Below are 27,431 nucleotides of genomic sequence, written 5' to 3' on the forward strand. Positions count from 1 at the left end.
CAGTTCCTGCACTTAGACAAGTCAAGAACAAATCAGTATCATATTATCGAGAATTCCAGTTCATAAAGTCACACAACAGAATATTGTTAGCTCACAGTATCCCTGAAACTCAAAAGAGACATCAGTGACTTTAATATCAAAATCAAGGCAATTTGTTGACAAAGGAGTGGAGCGACTCCCCTCTTGTGCATACCCACTGCACCAAATTCCGCCCAGTAGAGTTCGGGATTCAATGGAATAGACTATGCTAAACCAAATGCTTCAAGGTAAAGGTTCACAATCTGAGGAGTATCTGCCAGGTCCTCTTGCTCCATCCACTTCGCATCCAATGCGGGATAGTTCTTGAATTTAACCAAGAACCGCCTTATCATTTTACCTTTACCTTTCTATCTTTATCTGCCAAAAATTGTTATGGAACGAGTATCTTCTCGTTTTCCTCCACTTCGGGTTGCTCATCAAGCTCTCCATCATCGGGCACATTGCCTTTAGAAGGCTTCAGGAGACTCACATCAAAAGCATTGTGAATCCTCTGAGTATCGGGAAGCTTCAGTCTAAAGGAGACATCATTTATCTTTACGGAAATCTGGGAAGGTCCATAGTATCTCATGCTAAGCTTTGGAAAAAGCCGCTCCTTTCCCTTTTTCTTTCTCAGGCGTGCCTTCTCAAAACGTAAGAGCACCCAATCATTCTCCTTTAATTTCAAATCGCGACGATGTCGATTTGCTGCCTTTTTGTGTCTTTCTGGAGATTTTTGCAAAGCCTCCCGGACCTTGGCAACAGCCGTGTCCAAGTCCCGCCTGTACTCGTTGGCTTCAAAAATCTTATCTTTCGTGCTTAGGAAGGGTGGAAACCTTCGTAGCACCTTCGATAATCTCAAATGGCGCCTTCCCCGTCAAAGAATGTATCGTGTTATTGTAGGCAAATTCCACCAAAGGTAAATACTTTTCCCATTGAGTCTTCTGATCCGAGATGTAAGACTTAAATAAATATAGTACCACTGAATTAGCAATCTCTGATTGCCCGTCAGTCTGCGGGTGGAAAGATGATGAGAACTGCAACCGCGTGCCAATGTTCTCACAAATAGCCTTCCAAAACAAACTCATGAATATGGGGTCCCTGTCAGAGACAATCGTCTCAGGCATGCCATGTAATCTGAAGATCTGGGCCACAAACAGTCTTGCTAAGTGATCTGGCTTGACTGTTTTCTTCATTGGAATGAAATGAGCTTGCTAAATCTGTCAATAACATTCCAGAATCCATCGAGCCCCCTCTATGTTCTCGGGAGATCAAAAATGAAATCCATTGCAATACTTTACCAAGGTTGGGTGGGTATGGGTAAAGGCTGGGATTGTTGCTTTATGCTTGTCAAACTTGACCTTCTGGCATACCAAGCAACTGCGCACAAAATCATCCACGTCCTTCTTGAGTCCCGGCCAAAAGAAGAATCTCTCCACACCTTTCGAGGTGGTAGCTATGCCGCAGTGACTCGTAAAATGTGGACAGTGGCATTCGGTTAGAACCTTTTCCTTAACGGCTGTGTAACGCACAACATCGTTTTCTTCATCAAGTAGCCATCCCGAATGGAATATCCCGCTACTACCTCCCCATTCCGTATCCGAGTGAAAAATATCTGCAAAATCTATATATGTGGCATACTGATCAACCATATCCTCAAAGCTCCTATGATGTATTGCGAAATAGCCAGAACCAACGCCTTCTGAGACAAAGCATCTGCCACCAAATTCTTTTGTCCCTGCATGTGAAAGTGAAATTGTGACAAGATGTTCGCCCACCGCATCTGCTTTTCCGATAGCTGCTTCTGTGACAAGAAATAGCGTAAACTATGATGGTCTGTGAAGACAGTAAAATCTGCTCCGAGTAGGTAATGTTGCCATTGAGTAAGAGCATGGATAACCGCCAAAAGCTCTTTCTCATAAATCTGTGATGTCAATTCCGGCCTTGAGAACAATCGGCTCTCAGAGGCAATGACATGGCCTTCTTGCATTAAAACCGCACCCAGACTACGACCACAAGCATCACAATATACTTCGAATGACTTTTGCAAATCCGACAAAGTCAAAACTAGTCCTGTAGTCAATTTCTCTTTCAATGTCCGAAAAGCAGTCACCTCTGTGGGTCTGTGGGTCCTCACGAGAAAGGGACTCCTTTCTGTGTCAAGATATGCAAAGGGGAAGCAACCTCTGCAAACTTTCTAATGAACCGCCGGTAGTACGAACATAAGCCCAAGAAGCTTCTAACTTCATGGACATTCTTCAAATCGGGCCAATCTATCTTGGCCGGGTCCATCTGCAATCCTGCTACTGAGACAATGTGTCCCAAAAGTGTATCTTAGGCTCGGCTCACACGGTATGGTGGCCAGTTCAATGGTGTGCTTCCAGGTAACAAATCAATGGTATGATCCTCAGGACAAGCTGATGGCAACTTGCTTGGCAGGCCCTCTGAAAAGCAATCGACATAAGTGTGGAGAAAATCTTGGCATTCTTTTTCGAGGTCAAAACATATTCGACCTTCAATCATCATTCAATTCTCTCCAAAAAATGAAGTAAAGAAACTGAATTTCATCAAGTACAAAGGTTGTGCCCCTTCATTTGTCAAAGTCGCTTTCTCGGCCCAATAGTCAACCACGGTGTTGTTCTTGTGGTACCAAGGGATTTTGAAAAGGACGTCACAACCTCCCAAGGGATTTACGTAATAGTCCTCTTGCACTAAACACCCCTGACATTGGAAACGAAGTTTGCGAATGATCGGTGTAATGGCAACATACCGTCCGGGTGCCCCTAGAACTACCTCCGCCTGTGGCCTCAGCCTGTCGAAAGTAATCCCAAATCGAGCCGCCCATTCAAGTGAAAAGAAGTGGGTCTTGGCTCCTCCATCAAAGAAAAAAAATTGAGGGCTTCCTGATCTTTCACTTTGCCCTAAGTGCGGCAAAGTTTTGTACTTTCATTCATCTGATTCGGTTCGGGCCCCACACAATGTGGTACCAGTGCTGCTTTCAGCTGCCTTTTCTACCACGTTTCTCAACTGCTTTCGAACTCTCCGGCCTTTCTTCATCTTGTTCTTTTGATGCCATTTTAGGGCACTTCGTGGAGATGTCTCCTGTTTCCCCGCATCCAAAACACTTCCCCTCTTTGATAGTGGGCTCTTTCCCGAGGACTGAGCCGGGGTCGTGCATCCTTATCTTTCTGATCTTGGGGGCTCTTCTTCTTTCTACTTTCATTTTTAGAAGTTTGTTCTGTTTTCTATGTGATGATCTCATCTGTGGGGTAAGTCAAACTGCCCGAGTGTATGGCAAAGCCCCGTTTCGCATGACTCATTAGTTCTTGGATAGAATCTGACTTTTGCTCTAAACAGTGATCTCGGATCTCCGTAGGAAGTCCCAAGGTAAACCGCTCAATCTGTTCTTTAAACAAGATCTTTTTAAATGAAGAAGCGGGTAGAAAAGAGCTCCAAAATCTCTCGCAATATGCGTCCAACGTATCTTTCTTGGTCATCCGAAGATGGTTCCAAGCAATTCGTATGTCGAGTTCATACTCCCGAGTCAACCAAGAAGAAATAAAAAGCCTTTTAAATTTCAGCCATTTAATTGGCACTTTCTTGTTCAATAGAAGAGTGGACCACCATGTTTGAGCATTTCTCTTGAAGTAAGAGGTAGCCCTCCGAATCTTGGAGTGCTCTGAGTAATGCCCTCTAGAGAAAGCTATGTCAAATTGCTGTATGAAGGCCAAAGCCCTCGAAGCATCTCGGAATCCAAGCACACAGTAGCTTTGGTACCTGCAACAATCCACCATACGGCTGAAAATGCAACCCACGTTTTATTTCAACGCTTCTCTCTCTCTTTAGTTGGAAAATGCCCAAAAACGTGCCAGGTGGCACTCATGCACTAATTCCCCGCTTTGGACCTTCTGGTCTAAAAATATCTCAACCAGTTGCTCAGTTGACTTAGCGGCAGAGTAATAAAATATTCCCCTCGTCATTTTAAAGCTAATGACGCGAACAAATTTTGTGGCCCAAAATAGCAATTCCCTAAATTTTAGGAGATGCTTCCATTGGACTCTCACTTGTCATCTGACCATCTTTCACCACTGGGACCACGTCCAAAAATACAATGTAGCCAAGTTCTCGAGTGATTTTCTCTCGGTGACCCCACCTCGTCACTGTGCCTCTATGGAGTTAATTTCCTAGTATCCACCAACTTATTAAGTGCGGCGAGGAGACCTAGATGACTTTGAACTGAGCCTAGACACCCTTTTACTACTCGAATTCCAGTGCCGACCAACTTCCCGTCTGCGGGTGAAACTACCGTTTCACATTGGCTATACAATGTCCGGCCATTTGCAACTTCAAAAAGAGGGTCCCAAAAATTAAACAAAAATCATCGGAAAGAAACCAACAACTAAGGTTAGCAGTTGCCACGTCCTCGTGACATGAATCTGATACCATGTCTCAATACAAAAAGAGATACTAAAATGAATCTAGAAGTGCTACTACTTGGAAATGTAGAGAATGTGTGGCCACCGATAGAACACGTGCCCAATACAAGAGGATGACATAATGGGTGATGAATCCATCCTCATCTATACTCTGGATGTCGAGATAGTATGGCTCGAATCCTCTACTGTAGTCTCCGTCGATGCTATGAAGCTCCTCTCCTCAATCGTGGGTGACTCTATCTCCCTAGCTCCAATGCTCGGTCAATGAGAGTACCGTGGGTGTGAGTATGAGCGGAGCTTTGTAGTGGTGGCTGTTCCTCCATCTGTCCAATGTCTGGAGTGAAGAAATCAGTAATCTGTCTTTGGGATTGTCTCTCTCCAGATCTCCTCAATAAACTATCTTTGTGTCTGCGTAACTTAAGTAGATACAATCCAAGACATCTCTGGTCCTAATAGCTCATGACTCTGGAGAGGGTCGGTCCGAAGCTCTCTCTGAATAGAGAGTGGAAGCGACCCCGTATCTCATAATACACTGTACACTAACATATATAATGCATCTCCATCTCTGGCTCTCTATCACATACGCGGCATATCCTGCTAGCTGTTGGTATCCCTCTAAATCTACTAGTTTCAATCTCAAACAGTTGTGAAGATATTCGTATTTGACCAATGGCACATCAAAACCCATGACATAGATGTGTATCCATATAGCTAGTTCGAATCACAAACCCATCCCCTGTGAGCCGGAGAAGATGCTCTCGATAGAAAGCCATCTTCATGCCCAACTTCTATTTCGGATATTTCCACGTCCTCTTTGGTGCATCAAGGGAGTACTAGAAGGGAGGCAAGTTGTCCACGCTGAAGCCATGTATTTGGAACCATGATGACACCAGTACATACCGACATGATGTGTCCCCCTGTAAAGCTAATTGTCTAGAGGACTCAAGGGCCCATTTGGCATATCTGCCTCTAGTAGTATCCCATAAGCCGCCTCTAGTAGTATCCCATAAGCTATGCATAAAGGAGATTGATCCGGTAAGCGCCTCTATCTCCATAGGCGGGGCTGCTAACTCCGCTCTAATGATCTCATGTGGCACAGAGGCCTTGGCTCTAATCAACCGAGAGATCATAGATACCAAGGGCCACTCCATACCTCTCCACCCATCCTCACCCACAAAGGGTCCCCAAACCCATACTCCATAGAGCATAGCTCAAGCTACCAAGGTATCAAAGAGCCCAAAGCTTTGTTCGAGGTTCCTGGAACTGAACCTACGAACACATCCTCTTCAACCCTCCCAAGGCCGCATACGCTCTAGTCTATGCTGCTCTCTTCAAAGAAAACCTTTGCCTAGTGAAGACCGCCCCAAGATAAGTGTATGCATCTATGTACTCCACAGTCTCCTCACCATAAGTGAATGTAGGTGTTGATCTCCTGATCAACTGCGATGTGGTGTTAAACACCATAACCTTGGTTTTACCAAGGTTCTCTCTCTCTCTCTCTCTCTCTCTCTCTCTCTCTCTCTCTCTCTCTCTCTCTCTCTCTCTCTCTCTCTCTCTCTCTCTCTCTCTCTCTCTCTCTCTCTCTTTTTTTTGGAAAAATCAGGGCTGTATATTACTGAGTACAATATAATCCCCAACGGATGCCAAAATAGCCTATCAAGTGGGGTGTACAATCTGAATGTAAGGGTGAGAGCCACTATAGTGACAACTCGACTAGAACAATCTCATGGTGGTCTGTGTGATGAGTGGAGGAGAAACCACTGAGGGGGGGCATCTCTCTCTCTCTCTCTCTCTCTCTCTCTCTCTCTCTCTCTCTCTCTCTCTCTCTCTCTCTCTCTCTCTCTCACACACACACACACACTCGCTGCACAAATGCTATCACAAGATGATGACGTGGTAGCAGGCTGTACGAACAAATGATGACGAGTCAGAAACTTTACGGACAGCAGGCCCGGGATTCGCTTGACATGCCACGTGGCAGCATTACGAATTTCCGCAATATGCGTTGACATGCTGACGTGGTTGCTGTATGAAATTTCGCAAATTGCACTACTTGCTTTTTGGGACAGATTTTAGACGAGATGCTTTTGGGACTATTTGCTTTTGAGTTTATACGCTTTGAGACTCTGCTTTCGGGGCATCCCATGTAAGAATAAATAGAACGAAGGGGCCTCACTCTTCAGAGCATCTGGACGCAGAGTCTGGGAGCAGAGGTCCCCTTGGGAGTTGTACTTTGCTCAAGCATTGATATAAAAATAAATACCGAAAGGGACGCCAGATTTTGAGGCCAATACCTTTGGGCACAGAACTATGCTGGGCCTTGTCGACTAAATTGAACTGTGATTTGAAGTTGTGAGGTGTTTTGAGCGATTCTCTCGTGTGTGTCAGACTTTCGACTTGGGGTGCCCAAGTCTGTAATAGTGGTATCAGAGCTTCATGCGTGTGCTTTTCTCAAAGCATATTGGTCCTACCAAAGAGAGAGACGGCACTTGGAAATTGTTGTTGAAGAATCCTCGTGGCTCGGGCCGACCTCGGACTTATTAGCGACTCCCACCCTTACTTCATCGTGCATCGGACGAACTCCCGTCTTCATCGCTCTGTCTTAGGGCATAAGCCATAAAGAATCCCAGATTACATATGGGTTCTCGTGGAAAATCTGACAAAGATAACCTCTCTCAACAAGAAGGCAAAGAAAAGTTAAAATCCGGCGCGGGAATTGAAGAACAGGAATAGGACAAATTTTCAACAGGGAAGTTTGCCAGAAGACCTTTAAAAATCTCTTCAACGGTTGAGAATTTGGATATGCCACAGAAGGCAAAATTGATCCTCTCAGCAAGCTCTACGCACTGACAGAACAGATCTTATATTCAACAACTTTCGAAAATTAGGTTTTTTGCAAAAAAATTCAGTATGTGTGGAATTAATGTTTTTAAAAGCTCTTTTTATCTATGTGCAGATAACTTCTAGGAGCGAGGAACATGCATATGAAAGCATTTGGAAGCATGGAGCCGGACATCGACTCTTTTGCAATGAGGTGAACCATTTGCTTGAAATTTTGCCTGTTTTGCAGGTAAAATCGACGATGACATGGCAAAGAATTTGCATCTGAAAGTAATCAGGAGAAACCGCAGCTCAAGAATGAATCCGTCGATTTAACATAAAAATGATGAATTTTGTTTTGAAATTTGAATGATGATGCATGAGGAATGATGAATGATGAAATAAGATTCTAGTACATCAAGATTCCCGTATGAATGAGATGACTGAATACTGTAGTGAGCCCATCAAGAGGTTCTACGGGATGAAATGTCTACACAGGATTCTAGGTGCATCAAGACTTTTGGATGGATGAGACGACTGAACTGAATGATTGAAACACTCTGTTCAGAATGAACTAATGTGTGATTTGTGGACTGCATGTTCAATGAATGAAGAAGCTTTAGAAATAGGAATTTCCGAAGATGACTCTAATTTATGCATGAAATTAATGTTTTTTGGAAGATCCTGCTATTTGTGAACATATAACAGGTGAAATCGATGATGAAGAATTGGGAGCAATGACAACTCCAGAATAAACCCGATCACGATTCGAGAAAAGAATCATGAATTTCGAACCATGATGAATGACCGATTGAAACTGTGGTGAGCAGTGTAACAGGGAACGGGGGGAACACAGCCCAAACGTTCCGAAACGGCGTTCCGCACGAGTCTCGTTCCCGAAACGGAGATGGGAACGGAACGCCGTTCCGAAACGAAGTGTAACCGGAACGGTGTTCCGGAATGGGGGGAACGAGGCGGAATGGCGAAACGCGGGGGGGAACGGACAAAAGTAGGCATTTGCGGGTCAAAAAAGTGGGCTTTTGGGGGTAGATTTGGGGCTGTTTGGAGAACATATTTGGTGCAGTTTGAGGGCAGGTTCGGGGGCAGTTTTGGGGTTGTTTAGGAGTTTATTTGGGACTAAGCTGAATGGAGGTAATTGAAGCCTTACTTTAGTGGACCGTTCCGGCCCCGTTCCCGTTTCGACCCCCCCTCCTCCTCCTCGTTCCCGTCCCGTTCCGGACCCTCCCGTTCCCGTTCCGGGTAACTATGGTGGTGAGCCCATCAAGAGTTCCCAAGGGATGAGATGTCCACACAGCGATCAGATGACTAGAACTGGATGCTTGAAACACTCTGTTCAATATGAACTCAATGTCTAATTGATGAACTCGAATTCCCAAAAAGGATTACTCACACACGCGATTGTCTTTTGAGTGCAGATGGAATGATTGACGAAATGACTGCAGCATTTCGGTCTCGAGAAATCTATGGACATGATCGCAATATGGGATTAGTTAATCCGACATCAGTGAGGGCCGGTGCGGATCTAGATGCAATTGCTAAATACGTTGCCAGGAATCATGGTCCTAAATCTGAATGGATTCTATGTGATATGATTTGAATGTGATGTGATGTGACTGTCAGCTTTGTACAAGTGCTAGATTTGTGTCGTCTAGTGCGTCGGTACTTAGAGTCAGTGTCTACTGAACTCGTTTATGGCTTGTGTCTGCTTTTGCACGTGTAATCAAGGGTGATTACAATTCTTTCACGAGGGGGGTATGTCACAAAATGATGACGTGGCAACAAGCTGTACAGACCGATTCCCCCGCAAAAAGCGTTGACTGCTACTAACGTGGTTGCCGTACGGAGGCTCTGCAAAAGGCGCTGATTGCTGACCTGACTGCTATACGGATTTCTGCCTTTTGCGTTGGCTGCTGTCTGGCAAATTTTAGGCCATATGCTTTTGGAGTTTGATTGCTATTGAGTTTACTACTTTTGGGGCTCTGCTTTCTAGGCATCCCTTGTAAGAATAAATAGACCCATTGGAGCCTCACTCTGCAGAGCATTTGGATACAGAGTCTGAGAGCAAAGGTCCCGTCGGGAGTTGTACTTTGCTCAAGCATCAATATAAAAATAAATACCGAAAAGGACACCAGATTTTGGGGCCAATACCTCTGGGCATAGAACTACGCCAAGCCGTGTTGACTAAATTACTGTGATTTAAAGTTGTGAAGTGTTTTAAGTGATTCTCTCATGTGTCGTGTCAGACTTCCAACTTGGGGTGCCCAAGTCTGTAGCAGGTGAAAATTGAGAATGAGATGATGATGAATTTGGAGCAATGACAACTCCAGAATGAACTCAATAACGATAAGAATCATGATGAATGATTGAATGGAGCTGTCGTGAGCGCATCGAGAGTTCCCGTGGGATGAGATGCCCACATAGCTAGAACTGAATGATTGAAACACTCTGCTCAGTATGAACTTAGTGTCTGATTGATAGATTGGAATTCCCGATGATTAGTCGCACATGATTGTGCTCGAGTGAAGATGGAATGATTGATGAAACGATTGCAGCATTTCGGTCTCGAGAAATCTATGGACGCAATATGGGATTAGTTACTCCGACATCAGTGAGGTTCGATGCGGCTCTAGATGTGATTGCTAAATACGTTGCCAGGAATCATGATCCTAGGTCAAAATGGATTCTATGTGATATGATCTGAATGTTATGTGACTGTTGTCTTTGTACAAGTGCTGGATTTGTGTCGTCTAGCGCGTCGATACCTAGAGTTAGTGTCTACTGAACTAGTTTATGGCTTACGTCTGATTTTGCAAGCGTAATCGAGGGCGATTACAATTCTTTCAAGAGCCTCGTATGTCACAAAATGAAGAAGTGGCAGCAGGCTTTACGGACAAATGATGACTTGGCAGAAATTGTACAGACAGCAAGCCCGAGGTTCGCACTGACAGGCCACGTGGCAACAATACGGATTTCCGCAATATGCGTTGGCATGCTGACGTGGCTGCTGTACGGAATTCCACAAATTGCGCTGCTTGCTTTTTGGAGTAGATTTTAGACCAATGCTTTTGGGACTATTTGCTTTTGAGTTTAGACGCTTTTGGGGCTCTGCTTTTGAGGCTCTGCTTTTGAGGCATCCCTAGTAAGAATAAATAGACCCAAGGGGCCTCTCTTTAGAGCATCTCGACGTAGAGTCTGAGAGCAGAGGTCCCTCAAGAGTTGTACTTTGCTCAAGCATCAATATAAAAATAAATACGAAAGGGACACCAAATTTTGGGGCTGGACACGGAACTACGCCGGCCATGTCGACAAATTTGAACTCTGATTTAAAGTTGTGAAGTGTTTTAAGTGATTCTCTCGTGTGTCGTGTCAGACTTCCGACTTGGGGTGCCCAAGTCTGTAACAGATGTGGCCCATCGCCCGCAATGGTGCACATCCTCAAGGCCAACATGTCACATTGTCTGCGCTTCCATATCCCTCTGCCCAACCACCGCTCAGCCCTGCGCCACTGCCACTCAACTCACTCTCACGGCCTGTGGCTTCCATCCTTTGCATTTGCACATTTTCCTCAGGCAACCCTGCCCTCGCTTTCACCATCGACGTCGCCTAGCCAAACCTCAAGCGTAGCAATCGCTCATCTCTCAAGGTTATCCCAGTTTCTTCTTGCTAATTACCGACGTCAATGTTGCGGTTGGTGTCCTGTATAAGGAAGGGCGCCCTATACCGCGAATGGCTTGGCGAACTTGAGGTGTCAATGATAGCATGAAATTAGCCAATGAGGTGTCTCCCACCATATTGGGTTCTACTAGCCGTCTCTGCCTAGGTGTTGGCCCGGTCACTACCCCCGCCACATGCCTCAAACCACAGCAGCCCACGATTTCCTTGCCTTCATTAGCCCTGTATGGGACTGGGTCATTTAGCGGGACACGTTTTCCTTTGTGTGCATGAGTGCAGCTTGGTTTTGTGTGCAGTGTTTGTACTCTCAATACTTGCTTTTTTTTTTTTTTTGTGAGGGGGGGGGGCAAGCGGGGGAGAGAAGCTTGTCCCTTATCTTTTTTGGAAGAAAAGTGGTTGTATACTACGTACAAAGAGACCTCTGGGGATGCTCAAAGGCCTATCACCTAGAGGATGTATAAGACTGGGAGTACAATGTGAGTGCTATGTACACATCAAGATGGCATACATGAAGAATGCCATACAAACCACTCGGAAGGTGTGTAGTACAATGTGAGTGCTATGTACACATCAAGAGGCATACATGAAGAATGCCATACAAACCACTGGGGAGGTGTGTAGTGCCATGTGATGTGTCCATGGTCCAGACTGAACAATACTGAAGATCTCGCCTATGTCAAAAAAGTGCAACGGCGTTTGTTGCGGAAGAGATTGAGCCCAAAATGTGAGCATCTAATAAACAGTATTTGGAACCATATGAAGGGTGCCCAATCTATATCCCAATGAAAACCGGATCTATCGGAGAGCCCTAAAAAAGAGTGTGTGACCCTGGAAATCGCAAAAGCCATGCAATTGGCCCCCCCGTCACAAACCCATCATGCCACTCTTATCAGTAAACAAAAACCGCCCTTCACACTAGCTGAGCATATAGACAAACCCAAAAACAATGGCTCAAGGTTTCACACTATAAAGTACATCTCCCATGGTCTCCATCCAAGTGCCAACACGCAATCCCGCATGCCGATCATCCACATGAAATAGCATATCTGGTGGCTGATCCTGATACTCCAAATGCATGAGCAAAACTGCTCAAAGACCGAAGAGATGCGCTTATCTCTGACTAGCATGGACTGTGAGGAGGGCATCATGATCGTCCTCCCAAGGGATACAGTGTACTCAAAAAAGGAAACAGGGGCCACATCTTTACAGCCACTGCCACTCAATAGGATCACACTCCAACTCTACCAAGGGCAATCCCTGCCAGATCCACAACCTCCAAATGGTGCCTCATCTGCTATGAAAACCGGGTCTACATGAGCGCCTCCCCAAGGAGCCCACTGCACGAACACACTGCCAATGAGCATCTAGGTGCTGATCAAGAGACACTTCCTTGAAAAGTGAGTCGCACGTGATAGCCATGATGGCAAGTCTCTGCGATGTCAAACACGTGTCCATGCTGCACAACAATTGGGCATCCTGAGAATTGGTGGGTTTCAGCTCGACTTCGAATAGCTGGATTCGGGCAGCCAGTTTCCTTTATCACGCAGACTGCTGGCAGCCTTCTGTTCATCTTGAGCTTTTGGAGTACGCATGGAGAGTCTTTTGCTACGAAGTGCATAGTCACAAGGGACGCATCCCAAGGAGTGGGAACGGGGGACGGGGCTCAAATGGATTTTTAGTGTAAAAAAGAGGTCGGGACAGCAAGTGGGGACAGGAAGCCTAAAAATGGGCGTCCCCTGTGACAATGACGAAGTGCCTATCCTTTAGAGGCAAGCGTCATCTCCGCTCACACTTAGGTGGCCAGGGAAATTTTTAATCTCTTTAGGAGAGGTTTTTTTCCCTGGCCGTTTTTCAATTCATCCAATTACATGGGCAGTTTGTGCCCATGTGGCTAGTTGAATCAGTTTTTCAGATTTACCTTCAGTCCTGATTTGTAACTCAAATTTGTACTTGCCCTCGGAATCAGCATCACTTGGGCGTTTTGAGGAACTTCAAGAAATAGAAAACGGTTTCTTCTTCTTGCACGCACACGCGCGTGCGCGCGCGCACACACACAGAGAGAGAGAGAGAGAGAGAGAGAGAGAGAGAGAGAGAGAGAGAGAGAGAGAGAGAGAGAGAGAGAGAGAGAGAGAGAGTATGCAGGTGCGTATCTCGTATATGTGCCCGGGTTTGTCTTTTTGATGGTGGAAGACAAGCACCAGAGTGTGTGAAACTCAATGACTAATAAACAACAGAAAACTTGATATTACCACTGCAGCGAAACTTCAATGAATTGTATATGTAAAACAACAAATGACATACAAAGATGAATGCAACAGGAACAGTAAGTGGCCCTGAAACTCTATTGACATCCCCAGTTGTTAATCACAAGGGAATATACTACTGTTGACCAATTGCGTGAAAGGATATCCCACTCTCCTCTTACAACCTCAAAATTATGCAGAAAACCGCATGAATGATCACGAACAAGGAAAAAGTCTATACATAATGGCATCTGACGTACATATAATCTCCCTTCTCAATGGATGCGTCTAAACAAATTAAGCTGTAATATCATTTCTTCAAAGGGGAAGAATTGACTCAATATTCTAGCTAGTCAGGCTCCAACTTTGATACTCAAGATTCCATAGCACAGAAGGCTTGCCTACTCATTCAAACAGAAAACTTCCCTCTCATAATAAGTGAAACTTGCACAGAAGAATATAATATTCAGGTGAAGACCCAATGCCCACATAGTCTGAACTTGAGAAACACAAAAAAGGACGGAGAAGTAGAGCCTCATGTTAAAAGAAGTTTTGTACTGGACACAAAGTTAATTCAATACTTGAGAAGGATATAAGTGGAAAAAACTTTTGTACTCAACTCAAAGTCGACAATGATCATAGTCAATGAATTACAAAAACAAAACCAGATATATTATGTTACTGCAAGTAGACATAAAGTGCAACTAGTAACACGATTACACATAGATAAATAATTCGTGCTTTGGCATGAACACCACCAACAAAAGAAATCTAATGCGAGAATTGACAGAATAAACTGACCTTCAAAATCAAGAGGATAACATTTGCAATATTTGAAAGATTGACAGCCCAATTCTCTTTGGGGTCCTTCTCTCGTGTATCTACAACAGGAGTTGTGAAATCCAATCCATCAACCTCCTTGTAAGTCTCTATTGTTGCCTTTTGCCTCCTGTTGTATTCTTGCTTTGCTGCAGTAACATGCCAATAAGCGTTGCTTTGGGGAACCTCTCTCATAGTGCTCAAAGCAATCCCCAATGCATCATGTCAAATGAATTTTAAGATTATTAACTAATAAGTGAGATAGGCTAACATTATTAAAACCAGTGACCTGCACAAAAATCATGCTTTTCTCAAGACGGGAATAAACAGAGATAGGCTACTCCCTTCTGAAACATAAATCAACACATTTGGGAGATGACAATGATCTACAAACCCTCAACTTAAAAACAAAAAATAGCTGCACATGTCTCTAAGTGCCATGTGGACATGCTACAACCACAGAGAGCCAAGGTTTGTTGGCATGTGAACCTGTTCACAGGACCTGGATGTCCGGACAAGTCCATAATATAGTTTTTCCTAGTTTTTTCCTGTTCGCAGGACCTGCATGTCCGGACAAGTCCGTAATATATTTTTCCCTAGTTCTAAAAACCTCTTGCATAAACGATTTATATACATTCTCACGGATGTTATTACACTTCAGTGGGCATCTAGTATTACGAGCACGTAGATTTAGATTAGAGGAACCCAACATGTCAATTCCTTCAACAATCAAATTAATGAGTTGCGAGATATGTAGCAGTTTCATTTAAAACCTACTCTTCGCAATAAATTTTTTTCAGAGAATCTAGTAGTTAATGAAAACTGCCCATAGGGCTACAACCACCTCTGCAAGAGAGGGCTACAACAATCATGATGGGGAGACTCTCCCAATGAAAAAACAGCATATGTACAATGAGGCTAAATCAAGAGATGGGAGGAGGGAAGAGCCACACAGGTGGACGGTAGTGCCATCTGAGCACACCCTGGACCATGGTGAAGAAAGGCCCAGGGCGCCAGAGTCGAAGGAAAGCCTCTCGGTGCTCCCTCATGCGGTCAGAGCTGCCCTGGAGTCTCTCGAATTGTCCTCTGAGAGTATAAATCAGCTCTAACCAAAGATAACGAACAGTCTCTGCTGGTGGTACAAGGCGAGCCTCGAAGATGCAGAAGCAGCGGGCCCGCCAGATGAACCAGATGGCAGAGTGTCAGGCCACTAATGAGCTCCTAACACTCCTCTCTCTCACTGCACCACTCCTGTGGAGTAAGCTCTGTAATCGTTGGAGTGTAGGTCGACCCCCCTGCATCACTATCATCCTCCTGGTGGAGTGAATAGCTCAAACTGAAGTGCCGGGCCCGTGAGGGTAGACCAAGCAACTGCTCCCCATGTGTACTGCCGAGCTGTGGAAAGAGCTGGTATAACTGGCCTGTACAACAGAGGGCGGTACTATTTCAATTACCTGTTAACTTTACACAGAGCAATGAGAAGGGAAGAGAAGACAGTTGCGTCCAGCGACTAGAATGTCACTGCGCACACGAGACCGACACCCTGTAGGCCCCAAAGACTGGCGCCCCTTTCGGTATTTCTTTATTCAAATTAAGGTAGACGATCCGACCACTTCGCACAAGCTTTCACAAAGCTGTCCAAACCTGGCGAGGGCTGAAAACGCAGGTTTTCGACCTGATTTTGGCAACATATCGGCGCAAAAACCCCTGTTGGTCAAAAGCACCTGTCTAGGACGGATTCCCTCGCTATCTGGAAGCTTTATGGTGAGCTGTCACAGAATTTCAGCAGGCTGTAATTCCCTGTTTTTCACTGCCGGGTGCCCAAAAGCCTGTACACGCATCCCGAGGCTCTCACGAGGCTCCACCGGTGTTCCCTTGCAGTGTAGGTGCGAAACCCTAAACCTGCAGAAAAACACAGCAGGCTGTAATTCGCTGTTTCGGATCGTTTTTAGCGGAGCGAACTCGCCTACGCGTGTCCCAAGGGCTCCCGCACACAATGGGACAGTTCTCCTGTGAATCAGACGAGTTTTCACGCGAGAAAACTCTCCAAACTCGCAATCTTTCGCGATGGAACTGTGCGTACCTGTGGGGGATTAGCAATTAGCTAATCCGGTTCCTGTTCAAAAGGCTCTTGCCTTGGCAAACGCGCATAAACCCCCAGAACTGTACATGTTCATCTGAATAGCCCATCTAGTGGGGCATTACCATATGTGCCAAAGGGGGGAGAGAGATGCATGAGAGCAAAATCATCACGCTACATGAGACAGAGGAGAAGGCAAGCTTTCCATTAAAGTTGTAGACCTGCACCCACTACTCACACACACACTGTAGCTCACTTATGAGTCAAATCAGCCTACTCTCTCAAATTGGGCGCCCCCTCTTGCTGATGGAAGTGGAAAACTGCACCAAGAGCCGCCATGTGTCCAGTTTGCCCCTTTTGAGTTAATTCTCTAGTTCCCACTAACTTATAAAGTTGTAAGTGACTTTCCAAGTGGCCCAGATTTCATTTGGCGCGCACAGTTTTCCATACTCATCAGAATTCAATGCTAACTGGCCCGACCAGTCCCAGACTGACCGACCCAGACTCCCGCTGTGAGAAACCTATTCGGCCGCAGCCGTTTCACACTGACCATGCAATGTCCACTTGCACCTTTTCAAGGGTTCCGGGGAAAACAAGTAAAAATAAAAATAAATAAAAATATCTAGTACTTATTTACGGAAGGCAACAGGAAAAATACACCTCCTGGTGACAGCTGGCATCAGTCGAAGAACACGAAGCCACACCTGTTGTGCCAAAGGATAGACCCAAAGACAGTGACGTTGACTCTCCACAAGATGGTCACAAGCTGCACATGCGGCCGAGAGACCACTATGTACAAGCCAACTCCCAACTGCTGTAGCTCGGTGTGCAACCAGCCACTGGAACAAAGCGACTCGCCTCAGCTATCTGGAGTCCCACAACCTCTCCCAAAAAGCTGCCAGGAACTCAGCTGTGAAACCCTCCTCTTGCCAATGAGGTGCGCCAGCAGGACGAGCCTCTCTCTACGCTGCCAGTATGTGACGTCCCAGTCGAACAGTACTGAAAAAAAGGGACACTTGGATGGTCTGTTGAGGAGAAAGGGTCCCTCCAAAGCCACTCTCCACGATCCCACTGTACTCGTGCCAGTGGACAGCTCTCCCAAACCCACAGTCTCCAATGGCCAGTCTCAAGAGCTGCTGGGTCTGGATCTATGACACAAGTCCTCCCATAGATGCCCACCACTCGGATCCTTTGAAAACAGCACTCTGCCACTTGTGGAGCCTCTACTGCAACTCTGTGTAAACGTCCCTCACCCTGTAGCTCCAAAACCAGGAAGGGTATAGTCTCTGAGCAAGCCCGAACTGAGATGAGAACCTCCAGTCGCGTGAAGGCTCTCATCCATCTGGTCGCTGCTGACTCCAGAGGTGTGAGTCACTCAGCCGGTACTATCTCTGAGATGTCCTGACACATGCTCTGCACCCCTCTCATGCCCTGTAGTAGCTGAATGCCCTGAAGCTCCTCTGACAAGCCTGAAAATTGTAATCAGTCACCTAAAGAGCATGTTGGACCCTCTTCCATGGGACCCCAAAAAAATGAGGCCGACTACCAACCAAGTGGCCTCTCTGAGTGCTAACCATGGGGGTTTCAAACAAGGGGCTGTCTTAGGCGCTCCTCCGTGCAAGTAGTCTAACGCTACTCCAGGCCTCTCCGCAAATGCTCCCAAGATCGGAGCAGACTCACAGCGAAGCGGTCCTCTAGTCTCCTGCTCAAGCCAACTCTGCGCATCTCTGTGAAAATTCATCTAGTTGAGGGTCGCCAGGGGCCTCCAGCCTGAGGCACCCTTGCGCTAAGCCACTGAAGCAAGAACTCCTTCCAGAGCTAACATCCCAAGAAGGGATCTGCTCTGCTGTGTTGGGTCTATGATCCCCAAACCCTCCCTGCGAACAAGGAAGAGTGATGACCTACCATGCCACTTTGGCCCGGGCTATCTGAGTGTCACGCCTTGACCAAAGGACGTTCCTTATCAGCCTCTCTACTTGGCTGATACAAGAACTCGAGAAGATCCAACAAGAAGTGATGTACCAAATAGTAGCCAACAACACTTGGTTGGCCACTACAACTCTACTTGCCAGAGAAAGTCGTGCGGAGCTCCAACGTAACAACTTCCTCCTGATAAACAGGAGGAGGGGAGCAATCTGCAGCTCGGGAGACAAGTCCAAACCTACCTGACAGCCCAAGTACCGAACTACAGTCCTTGGGGGAATCCACCTTGCCTGGCATCCAATCACGCGTAGGAGCAGTACCAACAGAGAAAGCCACTGTCTTTCTCCAGTTGATCAGTGCGCCAGATGCACAACTAAAGGTCTCAAGAGCCTGCTCATGCCTATGAAGGTTGGCCTCCTGGCCATCCAAATACAAGGCTGAGTCGTCTGCAAACTCAACGTCCAGTAGCTTATCTCCCCAAATAGGGAGCGCTAAGCCACGTAACCAACCTGTTGTGAAACCAAAAACTTGCTCATCGCCTCAGCATGGAACAAAAAGAGGAAGGGGGCAAGAGGGCAGACCTGTCTAACCGAACGTGTGAGCATGAAACGATCACCTCTACCTTTTGACAAAAATACCTGACTGTGTGCCCGTCTGTACAAAGCTGACACCCCTCTGATCCAAGCATCTGAGAATACCCATCCTGCGTAGAGTGCCTTCCAAAAAGTCCCATTCAACTCTGTCGTAGGCCTTCTCAAAATCGAGAAGAAGAATCATCATATCCTCACCACAGAGCCGCACGAGGGCAGAAGCCTCCAAAAAGTAAAGATGTTATCAAGGATACTACGCTCCTTGACAAAACCTGTCTGTGTCCCATGTATAAAGCTCTCTAAAAGTGGTTGAATCCTCAAACTCAGAGCCTTGGCAAGAATTTTGTAGGCTGAGTTGAAGATGGTGATGGGGCGCCACTGTCGAATCTCATCCAAGGAGCCACCCTCCTTGGGAATGAAGTAGATCAAGCCCTCACTCATGTTGTCGGGCATCTCTCTTGTGTGCAGGATGTACTGAAAAGCACCGCAGAGATCTGAGCCAAGCAGGTCTTACTACTCCAAGAAAAAGCTGGGAGTCAAGCCATCCTCACCTGGACAGCTACCACGGGGGAGTGCTCTAAGAGCGGTGTGTAGCTCCTCAAGCTGAAGAGGCAACTCAAGCCTCTGGCGCATCTCCTCAGTCACAAGACAAGGCATCTGTGCTCACACCTGCTCTCTGCATGCATCCTAGCGCTCTGACTAAGGCTCTGCAAACAATAAATCACGGTAGAAGTCAGTAGCAACGACACGCATGTCCTCTGGCTCTGAAGCAACTCACCTGTCAGGCCTCCTCCGACTCTGTTCCCGGTGTCCTCTTCTTGCAGCATAACTCTGCTTTCTTGGACAGTCTTCCTTGTGAATCTCAACTTTCGGATCCCAACTCAAGAGTGTACCACTCTCAAATCCATGGATCTACTCCCAAACTCAGGGTACGAAACACTTGGGCTGACCTGGCTCTAGTTCCTCACAGCGCTTTCTCCTGCAAAGGCTCATGCCTTCCTCTGCTCCTACTCCCTCACGAAGAGGAAGTACATCTGCAAACAAACACTCAAAGATCATAACAAGAAAGACTCATCTCATTCTGGTCGGCAGAAAAAAAATTGGACTGGTAGTCTATTCACCTTGACAACAAGGTCTCCATCTTCATGCGTTATCCATGTAGTCAAAGGAGTACAAAATACTCATGATGTGTTATAGCTTTTGTGAACTCGGAAGATTTCCTTCCTTTCATAAGATTCTAAAAGTGAACACGCTCAACCAGACGATTTCTCGACTTGGTTTCAAAGCAAACCCGCTCATCAGATAAACTTGGATTTCAAATATGGAATTCCAAGAGCATAGGCCGTAGCCAGCTCTTTCTCCTTTCCTCATAAAGAGAGTGTTCCTTCACTTGTGCAAAAAGCACTACCAGTCTACCATATCTTCTCTTAAACGGTTAGGGAGTGTGAGCTCATAGGGTACTCAAGCTTACTGAAAGTTCTTTCTTTACTTGAAATCCTAAAATGGTTCCGTCTGTCCTTGTCACGTGCACATCTAACCCTATGTGCATGTGGACAAGATACTTCAGGTCTAGGGTTCAGTTCAGCTTAGGAAGCGTTCTGGCACCTTTGTGAGCCTGTACGCAAGCCGTGCATGTCCAAGCACTTAGAGCAGTTGCATAACCTCTGGTTGCACATAGCATGATCATCAGAATTACCATCAGTAGCCATCATGAGCATTTTACAGTGCATAGAACCCATTTTCCCATTTTAGCCATTTTTCACTTATTATTAATAAGTGACTTTGTTGGGAAACTGGGTAGGGCAATTTGGCTAAGTCAATATATAAGAAAAGCTAGCGCTAGCACTTTCTGGCAGAAGAGGCAGCAGGAGTCCACAAACTCACAGGCACCTTCTCAGCAAGACCGGCAGGAGGCCTAGTGTTTCCAGCCAACAGCAAATCAAGACCAACGTTTTGGCATCAAATTGAGCCTAGCGTTTTGCAAACAGCAGTCAGCCCTGGCGATTTTGCAAGCAACACATCTGGCCTAGCGTTTTGCAGATTCCCGACGACAGATCAACACATAGTATCAGCGTTTTCAGTTTTCAGCAGTTAGACTCCGCAGTAGAGGCCCCAAACCTCGCAGATCTCACCTTTCCATAGTGGATCCTCGCCACACGGTCAGATCAACCAGTGTTTGCAGATTCAGCCCGCTATTCGCAGATTTCAGCATCTGCGTTTTCAGCGCATCATCATCGCGTCGTCATCATCGCCGTCGTCACTGACATAGAGTCAGAATTCAGCAGATACAAGATTTGTAGAATTCAGCCCCTAGCGTTTTCAGTTTTCAGCTCATCTCATCGTCGGCAAGTCCATTGCATTTAGACCATTGTACGAGATTTGTGCAATCAATAGCATAGACCTCTCTCACCATAGAGAGTGGGGCCCTTGGAGGAGGGTTTGACAACATTCTGGTGTCGTATTCTCTTCTCTCTCCTCAGTCTCAGCACCTTCATTCACAGTGTCTTTCCACTTTGTTTATGATCATTTGCACTCTCCAACTAAGGAAACGGAAGGCTCTCCCTTCCATAAGGAAAAGGAACCCTTGAGCACAGTTCGGAGCACTCATCTTGAGCAAAGTTCAACATTCACTTCCGCTGCACCTTACAGTCCTACCTACAATAGCAAGTAATCTATTAGAAAACTACCAGATACTAGATCAATCAATGACTTTCGAGATGGTTGATCAAACCAATTCATCTCATAGAACAATGTTCCAACGTGATCCTACTCTCATAAAAACTCGAGAGTGATCGGTCTTGGTTAGACATATGCATACCTAGTGCATAAAAGCAAAATGCAGTTTATGAGAACCTCAAAGATTTAACTTTGATCAAAGACTTTTCCTCTCACTTAATGTTGAGGGTCTTCTGTTCAAAATCTCAAGAGTTAGATTGAATTACCTTATACTCTAAAACTTTCTCCGCATACAAATGTATCCTTCGATGAGAAATAACAAAAATTCATTTTTTCTGTATTCAATGGTTTCCATCCCATTGTGGGAATTAAATTCTTTGTACACTGGATTGTACACTTTCAGCTTGTATTGCCTACTCCACCATCCGCTGCAAGGTATGTTCCGGATATGCATGCTTCTACGAAGTTCGGGTAAAATTCATTCGTTAAACTTTTTCATCTGTTCTTCCTCAGAGATGGTCAAGAATGAACCAATACATGTTCACGTAATCTATGACTCATTTCTGGTCCTTTTTGGCAAACTGATCCCAATCTTCTCTGATGCATTCCTCAAAGTGTAGAGGATTAAAAAAATCTCAAAAAATTCAGCCTTGAATTGAATCCAAGTCTTGTTTTGAATTCTTTACTGAGCTTTGGTATACCACCAAGAACTTGCAATCCCCTTGTGATGCTTGGTCACATGCATCATCTTCGACACTTCTAAGAAATTGCCGTTTGCAAAGGCAACTTCAAATTGTCAAATGAGAGTAGTAGCTTTCAAGACATCTTCCCTTCCGTCAAAAGTAAACAACTTGACTGCAATGTCCTCAGGTCTAGAGACCTTCTTCATATCCTTCACGAAATGACAAGATTTCTTGGCAATGGATATGGACTGGATATTCATGGGTTTTTTCTAGTTTTTGAAGGATCTCGAGCATTCCGCTCCAAGGATTCTCAAGGTTCTTGAGCATCATGCTCTTGTCGCCTTCTCAAAGAATCCCAAGTCTCGTCAACTTCCTGCAAAGAGAAAAATTTCCCCAACTCTGGGGGCTTTAGTTCCGCCTGCTTACTTCTCTCTTCGCTTGTCATGGCTTCTCTTATCTCTCTTTCTCTCTCCCTTTACACATCTCTCACTCTCTCTTCAGGGGAAAGTAAAAGGAACCATCATTCAAGCAAAAAGGAATCATTAACGCAAGGAACGAAAGGATTTTGTGGAGGTGTAAAACTAGATCTTCACTATTCAATTCTGTTGCACCTGACAGATGGGTTCTGAGAAGCTCTTTCTAAAAAGAAGAATATTTTTAAGTGCTTTCAAGGAAAAGGAGATGCTTTTCTGGGAGGAATCTTAGTCTACATTGCATCCGACTTGCTCCCCAGGGAAGGAGCTACTATTATATTTGGCACTATCTCTGCACTATGGTGCGAACCATTGTCATTTTGATCATCAGCAACGAGTGCATCCCCCTCCGTAGCCTAAGAGACAAGAGTTGGAAAAGAGGGTTCATAAGAGGCAAATCATAATCTGAGTCTCCAAGTATCAGTAAATATGGGTTCATCGTGGAAAACTTAAGAGCGGAAGCACCCTTTGAAGAAAGAAACTTGTTGACGATGACATCACGGCTAAGTACAATATGCTTCTTGTCTGGATCATAATGTCGATATTCTTCGAAAAAAGAATTGTAGCCGACAAAAAACATTCTCCTGACTTGGGGTGTAACAGACCTGGACACCCCAAGTCGGAAATCTGACACGACACACAAGAGAATCACTTAAAATATTTCACAAACTTTTCCACACTTCAAAATTAGAGTCGAGATGGCCCGGCCATGCCCAGAGGTATTGGCCCCAAAGTCTGGTGCACCTTTCAATATGTCTTTATCATTAATCATTTCCAAGTACAACTCCCAAAGGACCTCTATTCTCAGACTCTGCGTCTAGATGCTCTCAGAGTGAAGCCCCAAGGGCTCTTATAAAGAGTACAAGAGATGCCCAAAAGCAGAGCCCCAAAAGCATTCAGTTCAAAAGCACTAAACCCAAAGGCATCTGCTCTCAAAAGATAGCGCTGGGGACTCCCAAAAGCAGTCAACGTAATTTCCAAAAATCCGTACAGCCTACCACGTCAGCACCTGTCAACGCAAAACGCGGAAATCAGTGTTGCAAGTGCTAGATTTGTGTTGTCTAGTGCGTTGGTACTTAGAGTCAGTCTCTACTGAAATCGTTTATGGCCTCTATCTATTTTTGCAGGTGTAATCAAAGGGTGATTACAATTCTTTCAAGAGGGGGGTATGTCACAAACTGACGATGTGGCATGCTAGAAAGGGACTAGACCCAAAGTAATAAATTGTTCCAACTTATTGGTCTCGTCCGATTGGGCCCTGTGGACATTAAAAATTAAAAAGGGATGACTGGTGGGTTGGCTGTACGGATCGTCGTGAATTGTGTTGACAGGTTGTATGGACGGTTGGGATTTGCGCGGGTTGTGCTGATGTGGCAACGTACAGGTTTCCGTAATTTCACTAGCTGAAAACCAGCGTCAGCTTTTTGGGGGAGACTACTTTTGAGTTGAAAGCTTTTCATGTAATCGCTTTTCCATGGCCAAGGGCCTTTAAATAAGACCTCGGGCCACTCTCTAACTCAGAAGTGATGACGAGCCTTCGAGTAGAGAGGACTCATGGGCAACTGTACTTTGCTCAAGCATTAATAGCTAGACTTTGGGCCAATACCTCTGGGCACGGAACTACACCGGGCCATGTCGACTCTAATTTTGAAGTGTGAAAAAGTTTGTGAAGGATTTTAAGTGATTCTCTCGTGTGTCCTGTCAGATTTTCCGACTTGGCGTGTCCAGGTCTGTTACAGTGGTATCAGAGCTTCAGGCGTGTGTTTTTCTCAAAGCATACCGGTCCTACTAAAGAGGAGACAAAGCACTTTGGCACTTCCAAAGTTCACTAGAAATTCTATTAAAGAATCTTCGAGCACGTGTGGAATTAATGTTTTTGGAAGATCTTGTCATTTGTGTACAAACATCAGATAAAACCGAGAATGAGATGATGACGAATTTGCATCTAAATACAATCGAGAGCAATGGCAGATCCAGGATGAGCCTGATCACAAGAAGAATCGTGAAACACTTTGAAATGGGAAGTTCCCGAAGATGACTTTAATTTATTGAAATTAATGTTTGAACTTGCTATTTGTGTGCAGATAACACGTGAAATTGATGATGATGAACGCAACTGGGAGCAATGACAGCTCCAGAATGAACCCGATCTCGATTCGAGATAAGAATCATTAATTTTGAATGGTGATGAATGATATTGTGGTGAGCGCATCAAGAGTTCCCGAGGGATGAGATGGCTACACACAGAAAAGATTACTAGACTGAATGATTAAAACACTCTGTTGAGTATGACCTAAGTGTATGATTGATGAACTGGAATTACCAGAAATGAATCTGATTTTGAGAACTCACTCACGTGATGGTGTTTAAGTGCAAGATTGAAAGATAAAATGATTGCATCATTTCGGTCTTGAGAAATCTATGGGCTTGATCGCAATAAGGATTAGTTAATCTGGCATCAGTGAGGTCCGGTGTAGATCTATTTGCAATTGCTAAATATGTTGCCAAGAATCATGGTCCTAGATCTGGATGGATTCTGTGTGATATGATTTGAATGTGATGTGAATGTGCAGTGATTGTCGTCTTTGTGCAAATGCTAGATTTGTGGCGTCTAGTGCATTCGTACTTAGAGTCAATGTTTGCTGAACTAGTTTATGGCTTATGTCTGATTTTGCAGGCGTAATCGAGGGCGAATACAATTCTTTCAAGAGGGGGTATGTCACAAACTGATGACGTGCCAGAACGGTACGGACCTAATGACGTGGATAGCCCCCACAAATTGCATTGACATGCTGATGTCTTCTTTCCCTATCCCTTTTATCTTAGATTGGTTCAATTTTTTGAACTTACTGATATTCATATGCGTTCCAGTTTGTGACAACAACCCCCCCCCCCCCCCCCCCCCCCAAAAAAAAAAATCAAAAAAAATCAAAACCAAGCCACTATACAATCAAACACATTTTCAGCCATAAGAAAAAGCTGCCTTAAGCACATAAACACTTCAGACTTTGCCTTAAACGGATACATGTCCAGTATAACCATCAATGAAGTAACTAAGTACAAAGGTTCCCAAAAGATAAAAGTATACACTGGACCACAAACATCACTATGAATAAGCCGCAATTTGTGACAAGTACCTCGCACAAAACTATCCTTCAAAAACTTAGAACACTACATTTTGCTCAAATTATAGCTTCACGTACATGTTTCAACGGTACCTCAAGAGGCAGCAATGAAGAAACCATATCAAATTTCTGGAAATTCAGTAAACTAGCAAAATTTATTTGACCAAAACGTGCATATGGAGAATTGAGACCCAACACTTTAAGAGACAAGGTTCTTTGGCTTTGAGCAATAACAACCAATGACCATTAGAAGGAGACACATTTAGAAGTACTAGGTAAAGTCCAAAAGCTATGTATACTTGAGTGACGACTAGAGGAAAGTAACCCTCAAGGCTTTGCACTTGAAGCATTTTTTCCACAAGTTTAACAAACCATATTCATAGCAATTATTGATGCTTGAAAGGTACTGCATGATTAGAGCAACATGATGAATACATACGCACACACAAAAAGAATAGAATAACAGATGGTTGCTTTGATACACACATCATGAATTAAAACTTTCAAATTTTGCATTATGTAGATAAAATCTATGCAACATATGGGAGAACGTATGAGGCCGCAATAATAATAGTAATCCCTCCTTAAGGATTGAGGAGCAGCCCATGACCAGGTGAGAATACTTGATGACAGAAAAGCAAAAAAGGTGAGCCTATCAAATATGTGCATAGATGCATTAACATGCGTGCTGAGTGATGTAGCTGGTGCATGCACATCTATGTTTTCCTGAACGATGTATGTATCATTTCTCCTTTACAATGTATAGATTAGAGCATGTGCATCCTGACATGCATGTAGACTGGAGAACCAGTAAGCCAACCTGGAGAGAGAAATTCCTGAGACTCATCAAAAATGTCGATCCACTTTCCAAAATTTCTTTGAAGCTTGAATTGCCAACGGCCAGAGAGCTTCTGGAGGTGGAGGCGGTCATCGTTTGAAAACTCGGAGCTCGTATGCCGCATGCTGGCGGGTTGCCCTAAGCCGTCCTGTGTTTCTGCTGAGTCGGGATGGTTGTTTTCGTGGTGGTCGTCTAGCAGAGGAGTTATAATGTCGACATGGTGTTCCATCTCTCTCTCTCTCTCTCTCTCTCTCTCTCTCTCTCTCTCTCTCTCTGTGTGTGTGTGTGTGTGTGTGTGTGTAGTGTGCGCGCGTTGCAATGGGTGCAATACAAAGCAAGCTCTGCCGCTTTTATCTATCAGTTGCGCTGTGGGCACATGCAATATGGCGCCCTCGACATTGCACAATCTGCTAGCTCTGCAATGTAATATGTGGCTCTCTCTCTCTCTCTCTCTCTCTCTCTCTCTCTCTGTGTGCGTGTGAGCGGAGAACTAATTGGCAAGCTCACGCGAAATGTGGGTTTACCTTGGGCCTTGGCGGCTCAATGGCATATTCCCAAAGCCTTGAAAGGTGACCTTCCGTTGCTACTAGCAAAGTACTTATTTACTTCGTTTGACCTCTTTAAGGTTCGTTTGTCTCCATCAAGGTCCGTTGTGTTCCACTCGGTATACAAATCTGGACTGCCAATTTCCAATGGTCCTAGGAAACCACATTGCCATGCATTATTCTCGCTCGATCTAGAAAAGAACAATATTTTTTTTAAAAAGATTCCTCCTTTAATCTACACCTAGTAAGGTAAGCCTATAGGGCCTATACATTGATCTATCCCACTCCTCCCTAACATGCACGCTCGGCCACCGACTAAGTTGCCTTCGCATTGACATGTGCAGAACAGGCCCATGCCCTTCCAAGAGCAAACCCCAACTCCCTGTAGTTGCCTATGCAACCTCGCATGCAAGTTGCACTCCTACACAACAACAGACTCCCAACAAGGTAGACCCTTCTATTGCAAATCGTC

At 45.0% G+C, this 27,431-nt stretch overlaps 1 protein-coding gene across 3 annotated transcripts in view; it reads right to left on the reverse strand.

The window, feature by feature from the left end:
* LOC147420443 (metal tolerance protein 4-like) overlaps positions 1–26,952 on the reverse strand; it is a 41,624-nt gene extending 14,672 nt beyond the window's left edge. For 2 of the 3 annotated variants that reach the window (XM_086504307.1, XM_086504308.1), the window contains exons 1-2: positions 26,397–26,952; positions 14,009–14,175 (exon numbers count right to left, since the gene is read on the reverse strand). In XM_086504307.1, coding sequence (XP_086360433.1) covers positions 14,009–14,175; positions 26,397–26,643 — 414 coding nt within the window. In that variant the 5' untranslated portion in view covers positions 26,644–26,952. The remainder of the gene's footprint in view (positions 1–14,008; positions 14,176–26,396) is intronic. The other variant, XM_086504306.1, reaches the window with a different exon arrangement.
* Between the last annotated feature and the right edge of the window lie 479 nt (positions 26,953–27,431).

Source organism: Adiantum capillus-veneris, chromosome 28 (genome assembly GCF_014529385.1).
Source record: "Adiantum capillus-veneris isolate H3 chromosome 28, ASM1452938v2, whole genome shotgun sequence".
NCBI classification, from domain to species: domain Eukaryota; kingdom Viridiplantae; phylum Streptophyta; class Polypodiopsida; order Polypodiales; family Pteridaceae; genus Adiantum; species Adiantum capillus-veneris.